Raw genomic sequence first — 9,027 nt, 5'->3', positions numbered from 1 at the left:
TTAAGACTAGATTATCAAAATTCTCTTTTAGTTTTGAAAACTTTTCTTTCTGAAGTTTTAACTTTACAGCTATTTTGCAACTCTCCCTATTTAGGGTATCATAAGCATCTTGAAGGTCTTCTTCTTTTTCACACTCACTATTCAGATTTTCTTCACTGGTTGAATCATCATTACTGAGAAAGTGAACTTGGCTGGAGTCATTAGGGCTTTAACATCATTAGCCAACTTGGTTTCAGAATCTTCTGACTCAAAAGAAACTTCAGAGTGGGAAGATTTATCCCATGTAGCCAACATACCTTTCTTTTTAGCCTTGTCCTTCTTAGGACATTTGTTTGCTACATGCTCATATTCATGGCAGTTGTATCATTGGCTGTCTTTTAAAGATTTCTAATTTTTAGATCTAGGTCTTTTCTTTTCAATAGGTTTTTACAAATCAACCCTCTTTTTACTTTTGAAAATCTTATAAAACTTTTTAGTTAAAAGAGCCATATCATCCTCAGAAGTTTGTAAATCAGAATTATCACTATTTTCATGAGAAATACTTTTAGAAGACTTGAGGGCAATTGACTTACCTTTAGGGGCCTTAAAATTTAACTCATAGGTTTGAAGAGACCCAACTAACTCTTCTATCCTCATATTATCCGTATCACAAAGTTCCTGGATCGCAGTCTCTTTTGAATTGAACTAATCAGGCAACGAGCGTAGTATCTTTGCACAGACTTAACCTTCTAAGATCCTTTCACCAAGACCCCACATAGAGTTGACATGTCATTCAATCTTGTATAGAATTCCATGAAAGTTTCACTTTCTTCCATAAGTATTTCCTCAAATTTGGTTGTGAGGATTTGAACTTTAGATTTCAAGCTTGCTTTGCAGTATCACAGGATATAATTCTCTTGAATTCATCTGGTGATAGTACGTAAGTAAAAGCATTTAAAGCCTTTGCATTGGCACTACTCTCACTTTTCTGAAGAGTGGTCCACGAAAAGTAAGGTGTGACTTTTATGGTTTTAGATCCATTAATACCAGTCACTTCAGTGGTAGGAGGGGTCCAATTGGTCACTGTGGCTTGCCACACGCTCTCATCCATGGATTTTTTTTAAAAAAAATCCTCATTCTAGCTTTCCAATAGGCATAATTGGAACCATCAAATGGTGAAGGCCTAGTGATTGAGAGGCTATCAAAATTTGACATCTTTAAAAGCTCAGATTGATTAGTTGAGGAATTTAATCCAAATAACAAAAATAAAATGAGCTATTAAGCTCTGATACTACTTGAAAAGGCCGAACTAAGAGTCGTAGAGGGGGGGCGACTAGGACTATGCCAAATTTATATATAAAAAAATGCGGAATAAGAAATAAATAAATAAAGATAGCACTTATCAATTCCAAATAGTAGAAATAAATAGTAACCTCAAATGCATAAGTATTGAGAGGTTGATACAGATGTTGTTCTAAGGACAACCTTACACCAAAAACTAATGGCTTATGGTAGGACAACTTGATTTCTAAAACAGTCCGTGTATCAAAATCTCAAATCAATACAGAGGTTTGGATCCAGTAGTACCAGTCACTTCAGTGGTAGGAGGGGTCCAATTGGTCACTGTGGCTTGCCACATGCTCTCATCCATGGATTTTTAAAAAAATCCTCATTCTGGCTTTCAATAGGCATAATTGGAGCCATCAAATGGTGGAGGCCTAGTGATTGAGAAGCTATCAAAATTTGACATCTTAAAAAGTTTAGATCAATTAGCTCAGGAATTTAATCCAAATAACAAAAATAAAACGAGCTATTAGGCTTTAATACCACTTCAAAAGGCCGAGCTAAGAGTCCTAGAGGGGGGTGAATAGGACTATGCCAAATTAAAAAATTAAATGCAGAATAAGAAAGAAATAAATAAAGATAGCACTTATCAATTCCAAATGGCAGAAATAAATAGCAACCTCAAATACATAAGTATGAAGAGTTTGATACAAATGTTGTTCTAGGGACAACCTTACACCAAAAACCAATGGCTTATGGTAGGACAACCTGATTTCTAGAATGGTTTGTGTATTAAAATCCTAAACCAATATAGAGGAATAAAGAATAAAATAAAAATAAATATCTACTATTATTACAACATTCACCACATATGCAGAAAATAAATTACAATCATTCACCACAAATGCTAAAAATAAATTACAACATTCACACACTTAAGCACATTCAACCATCCACCACAACTCCAGCAATTGTAGTGGTTCGCTTATGTGTACACCAACTATTAAAAAACAGCTACACAACTACTCCACTCCCAATATCCTCACCCTTGGGATATTGGCTTTCACTATGAAATAGGTTTTCCATGGTTCACCCAAAACCTTCACAATTGTGTTTTCAAAAGGGCTACCACAATTAAAAACCCCACTCACTGAGATTTTCTGACTATCTTAGTCAAAACCAAAAATGGAAGATTTTTTGCCAATTTTACAAACCAAATACAAAAAATTGAAATGTACTTATCTGAGGATTCTTCTTCTGATGAAGCCCGGTAGAACCAATTCGATGTAAATGTTCAATGTCCAAACTCACATATGAAAGGGTTTTTAGGTCTAAATGATTTTTAGATTAAATTAACCTAGGCTAGCTTGATTTGATTTTGATCTCAAAAAGAGTAAAATCAGTATTCCCTTTTTCAAAAGAAATAGAATTGAATAGAGATCGCAAAATCAAATGCAAAAATGCTATTAAAAGAATCTTAAATACTAACCAATTAGCTTCTCGAATGTGGGGACAAGTTTTCTTAGAGTTCTGACTTGAATATCTTGGAATGAATTGAAAAACTCTGAAAATTGTCCTCAATTTATAGGCAAAAATACTGTTCACTCGACTGGCCCAGTGGTCAGCTCGAATGGTCGAAGGACCAACAATATTTCAAAAATTCTGGCGTGATAAGATAAGATCGCTACTCGACTGGTCGAGTGATACCTAGAAATGTTGCAGGACTTTGAGTCAAGCCTGCTCGACTAGTCGAGCATTGTTTACTCGACTGGTTGAGCAATCTTCAGGACTGGTCGAGGGTCCAATAGAAATTATGAAAATTCACAACAAACCTTGGACTGGTCGAGGAAATTCTTAGACTGGTTGATCCAGTACTTGGACTAGTCGAACCATGACTACAACTAGTTGAAATATGACTTATAAAGTTATCAAATGACCTATGATTTAAATGCAAATTGTATGACCTATCCTAAGGTCAATCTAAGGTTAAACAAAACTTATTTGTGAGATGGAATCATCACATATCATTCTTCTTGATGTAGTTGAAACTTGAAGACTTGATCTAGTACTTGAACTTCTTGATGTTGTTCTTGAGTCTCTTGATCTTGTACTTGAACTTCTTGAACTTGAATTTGAACTTCTTGCACTTGTCTTTGAACTTCTTGATCATGTACTTGAATTTAGGCAAGGATGATATAAAGTTGATCTAACAGAACAGCTGCACAAGATCCTGCTCTGAAGGCTTTCCAGCAAAACACCTATCATTGATTCGTTTTATCGCAACATCAGTACCCCTCCACTTCCCATGATACACAGTCCCAAATGTGCCAGAACCCAGTTCCCGCAACTCTTCAAGGTCATTGTTTTTTATTATCTGCCAAGAAAGCAAGGGACTTAAATGAATAAGGAAATCAATAGCATGTGAACACAACTGAAAGAAACATGACAAATAAGAACCAAAAGCATCAAGCCTCTAACCTGCAAGCGGTTAATGCCATCTGTAATTGGCGGTAAACTGGGGCTCATCTGATCCAACAATTTGGCCTTGAGGTCCTGAATTGCAATGAAGGTAAGCAAATTGACAATAACGTCGTAAGAGATAAGGCCACATTTTGAACTTCTCAGCTCCCCAAGGCCAACACGATAGGCTGGTACCAAAATTGTGAGATATGTCACAACCATCCAGTACATATCTGGAAAGGTGGGAAAATGGAAGCACACTTGATTCAGGTTCACTTTCCCAGGCTACTCCGAAAGCACCAACCTACCTTGTTGGTTCTGAATTCCCGTGGGATAATTCATGGTGAGAAAACATATAAATTTAGAAAATACCGCCATTGAAATCAACCTGTGTCACTGAAGTCTGTGGGGCTAAATTACTCTTGTGAAGTTCGCCATCTACATTGACTTCAGTAGTCAATTGTTAATTCATTTTGAAGCCTGAGAGGACAGACTCAGGAGAGGTAGATGATTGGAAAATAGATGCTGCTACACCCTCAGCAACAGCCTGTAGTTCTTGCTTGATTTGCTCCTCTGCTGATCCTTTAACAACAATTGAAAAATGACAAATAGATGTTTCAATATTAAAGAAAGAGCCTAAAGAGGTCATTATATGGTACATGAAACTGTTTGTATAGTTCATGGTTTAAAGTATCATTTGATGCAACACATATCAAGTGATATGTATCAGATATTCAGCCCTAAATGTAAGATACAGATATGTGATTCCTTGCCAATGCAGCACTAAATCTGGGAAATTTGCTACCACTCTTACGAGACTTCTGTTTAACATTCAAAACACCCTGATATGTATCCTTTCAAGAGCCATTGGTTGTAATTATCCAATTTCGTCAATGCATAGTATTATCTCTATGATGGGGTCCACCGATAAACTGATTAGGTCATTGAGAGGTGGGCCTCAACTATACCAGTTATGGATCAAACACAAAACAGAAAACCAAGCATCATATAATACCCACTCGTACCAAGGAGTCTTTTAAAATTTTACAACCTATGCTTACAAGGTCCAATTCCTCCCACAAGTTCTTCGGCTTCCCTTGTGAACCGGCGCTAGCTTCCTAGTTTTGGAATTCTGTTTGCAGGTCACAGAAGAAGTCCTCTGTAACACCAACATTCAGAATCACATCAATACAAAGCAGTTTTCGAAGATGATGAAGACAACCATCCAACTTTAAATTGTTAAGGACAGTTTCATCGTACCATGGTCTCTGATAGGACAAATCGACCTATTGTTATTTGAACATCTCTAAAAAAATTACCTACAGAATAAACGGGTTAAATAAGAACTCAAAATCTGCCCTGTCCAATAGGTTGGCCCTGCCATGAGGATCGCCTTATGCAAAATTCAGTGTCATCCACTCACCAGGTGGATCACACTAATGTATAGCCGCTGATAAGTAAGAAGGCATGAAAAATGGCCAGAATTAAAGGAAAGTTTTAACCTTGATGCATTTAAGCAGGAGTTGTTTGTGTGATCTGGACTCTGTACCAACCAAAGCAATAACATCTTGCCTTGAAGGAATAGAGAAATGAAGACAGAATGTTTTTAAATAAACAGTTCAGGGGAGCAGATACTTTGGTACATTATAGCATCATCTGATTACCACATCAGAGATCTTCTATTATGAGTGACATTATGGAATCATTTTTAGTTGCACACAGTGGCATTAGTGATCAAGAAAATGCATGTAAACCTTCTTAGATATGCAAGTTAAGCACACGAGTTATGCATTATGAAGCTAGAACATACCATTGGTATCATGGAAATCCTCCCCATCTCCACAAAAGTCATTTTGGCAATTGCAAGGATTCATCAGGGATCTTCTCTTGCGTCCTCTATCCATGCAAAGAACGTCAAGCGCCCAACACACAGCCGTTGCTAAGGTAATATCTGAAGCATTCAGCATCAACCATTGCATGTGACTTCTTATAGACAGACCAATCAGCTTTTGCATCACAATGGTTGGCACCAATTATTGAAACAAACAATTAGACAACAGGGGAGCCCGCACCTTCTAACCATTTCGTGTCACCATGCTGATAAAGTTCTTTGAGGGAGAAACTTTCTCAGGTTCATGGTAACTGAGTGGAGTCTTAAAACTTAGCCGAGTCGAAGAACTCAACTTGTAGAAGCTAGGCCCACATTCTTTTTATTTTTTACTCTTTTTTTCCTCACTTCCTATGGCTTATATTCTTCTTGGAAATTTAAAAATTAAATTAATTGACTCATAGAGTTCCAAGTTGGCTCAGCCCGGTTAACCAATTCTATTTTTCAAGCCTTTTTTAGCATGGGTATCAACCAAGAATTGTGAGGTAATGAAATACTGTGAAGAGAGTAACAGGCAATTGAAATAAAGGCAGCTTGTCAAGGATGCATTGAATGGCAACCCGTAAAATGAATTTTGAAATGAACTCCTAAGAAAGGAAATTTTAAGCAAAGTCACTTAATGCTTACTTGCAAGATTTGCCTGCAAGAAAGTCGAGCGGAGCTCCAAAATAAAGTACTAACAACTTTAAAGAAGCCTGAAATAAATGAGCCCACTATATTTCCCATCGAGACAGTGACTGTGTATATAGCTACCGGGAAATATACAATTCTAGTCAAATGGGTTCACTTTATGTTAATCATGCAGTTCTAAAAGAGAGAAGAAAATACAAATTATGGCTCATGCGAAAAGACAGTCCATGAAGTACTCTCCCATTAACAAATAAGCTCATTTTGAATCCCTACATGAACAAATGCATGAAATGGAAATAGGTGCATGTTGTCACTATGAAATTAAAAAAATGGCTTCCCTCCATTTTGGTCATTGCCTATATAAATCCGATCAAACTTGAGCATCCAAACACACATTTAAAGAATCATGAGATTGGCTTCACTCTGACTTTTTGATGAGAGTTTTAAAAAACAGAAACCATCAACAAAGAAAAAATGGCTTCTCTGACTTTTCCCTGAGAGCATTCTCCTTAATTTGACAAATCTCACCTGCTTGCAGAAGGAGAAAACCTTCCCAAGTTCTCATGGTCTAGATTTTTTGTATCAACACCACCAATATGGTGATTATGGTGTCCTAATACTTCCCAGTCTATCTTTTTGTTGTCTGAGCATTGAAAGGAGAAGAGATTGGTGTATGTGCGTGGGCATATGTTGGCTGAGGCACGATTTCAAGACTTCTGTTTTGAGAAATCAACACAAATTTAAGGAAACTATCCTCCAAGAAGGGAAAAAGAAACAAGAAATGATCATACTGAAGTATTCAGTGCAGAACCAAAGGAATGAGACAGAGACTCAGGTGCAAAACTAGAGTTATTCACTACATCTGAACACCATGGGGCTAATTGATACTGAGACTCCTTTAACTTTGCCTGTAACATTGAATGTAAATACAAGGCCATATTAAAAATCTGTAAAAGGATGCTAGCTATTTGATGTGCAAGATGATAACGACAATGGAACAAAAAACAAAAATGGCCCTTAATTCAATAGTAAAATCAAAGATGCCAGCAGCCATATCACAGATAAATATTGGAACATGTCTGGGGGTATTTTAGGTATTTCAGTAAAAATTCATATCCGGGGGTATTTTAGGTATTTTGGTAAAAATCCATGTTCGGGGCTATTTTAGGTATGTCGGTAAAAATCCATGTCTGAGCGTATTTTGGTAAAAATCCATGTTCGGGGGTATTTTAGGTATTTTGGTAAAAATCCATGTCCGGGGGTAGTTTAGGTATTTTGGTAAAAATCCATGTCCGAGGGGTAGTTTAGGTATTTTGGTAAAATTCCATGTCCAAGGGTGGTTTAGGTATTTTGGTAAAAGGGATCGAAAAGGGTATTTTGGTAAAAAAAGGGTGCACAGGTGTCATTTTAAGAGAAAGAGGTTGTACACCACCATTTAAGAGGGAGCTTGGTGGACACCATGGTTTAAGAAAAGAAGATGTCCATATGAGAAGGGATAAGTGGTGGTGATCACCACTTTATAAGAGTGGTGGGCCTATAAATACTCCTCCCCTACTTCATTTGAAGGGTTAGATCGGTTTGAATCAGTTGATGGGCCAAGACATGGAGATGAAGAAGTGAGGAAAGAGAGAGAGAGAAGTCACTATTGCGCCGATCGCACAACGGAAGTTAATTGAGCGGACCCGCACAATGGGAGTTGCTTGCGCAGTACCAGGATAGAGTAACCCTTGCATGAACTTTTGGAAGTGGATTGCGTACTGAGTTACTCAGTACGCATAGTGTACTGAGTAAACTCTATGAGGTTCATTAGGATTTATGTATTTGATCCACTCCATCCATTCATTTTATTGGATAATTTTAGGGCTTGAGTCCAAAAATGAAGCATATCCAACACTAAAATGAACCACACAACAGGAAACAGTGTGAATTGAACATCTACCGTTGAAAAATTCTCGGGGACTAAGTAAGTTTTGAATCAAGCTTATTTTTATGTTTTCCATTCATCCATGTTTGTATGATCTTAGGAACAGGTTGGATGACAGATAAACATCACTGTGGAGCCTAGCTATATTTCAATGGTGGAAATCATTATTTCCACTGTTTCCTATGGTATGATCGGCTTGATCTTTGGAAGTTGATTGTGTGGACCCGCGCAATGGGAGTTGCTTGCGCGGTACCGCGCAACTGAAGTGAAGATGGCCTTCACGCCACTTTTCAAGGGATTTAGAAATGATCCTTTGTGCAGCCCCGCGCAACAGGAATGGGAAGTTTCCCATGAGTCATACGCCCCATAATGCTGTCTGAGGGAGGATTTCCATTGCGCGGGACCGTGCAATCGATCGAATACTCGGACGTGCATAAATAGAGGAAGAAAGCTTCTTCCTTCCACTGTGTCGCTGGTGGTGCCTATTATAGTGGTCTTTTGGAAAATACACTCCGTCCATTGGTTTAAAGATGAAAAACCATCTGGAAGGGAGTGCTTTTGGAGTGAATCAGCATAGCCCACAAGCTTATCTACTCCGTCGTCTATCTTAGACTCAACGGTTAAGATTCTGCAACACTTTGCATGGGGTCAAAAGCTCACCTAGGCGAAGATAATACCCACCCTCTGGAGTGAATGGACGGTCCAGATCAATGATTTGGATGATGATTGGTCCACATTAAGAAAATTGCAGACGAACAGTGAAGACGCTGCCCATTTTTGAAGTAAGGAAGAAGGAGTCTTAGGGGATCCCATGCACGGCTCGTGCACTTGTACTCCATGTACATACAGTATACATGTGGGC

General features: G+C 37.9%; 1 protein-coding gene across 1 annotated transcript; it reads right to left on the bottom strand.

The window, feature by feature from the left end:
- Positions 1 to 3,469: 3,469 nt before the first annotated feature.
- LOC131234584 (uncharacterized) lies at positions 3,470 to 4,084 on the bottom strand. Its single transcript, XM_058231516.1, has 2 exons — positions 3,742 to 4,084; positions 3,470 to 3,637 (listed from the first exon to the last, which is right to left on the bottom strand). The coding sequence occupies exons 1-2, from the start codon at positions 3,952 to 3,954 to the stop codon at positions 3,470 to 3,472; spliced, it is 381 nt and encodes a 126-aa protein (XP_058087499.1). The 5' UTR covers positions 3,955 to 4,084.
- Positions 4,085 to 9,027: the final 4,943 nt, after the last annotated feature.

The sequence above is a fragment of the Magnolia sinica genome, chromosome 19 (assembly GCF_029962835.1).
Source record: "Magnolia sinica isolate HGM2019 chromosome 19, MsV1, whole genome shotgun sequence".
Taxonomy (NCBI): Eukaryota; Viridiplantae; Streptophyta; class Magnoliopsida; order Magnoliales; family Magnoliaceae; genus Magnolia; species Magnolia sinica.
This window is presented reverse-complemented; position numbering and strand designations above follow the sequence as displayed.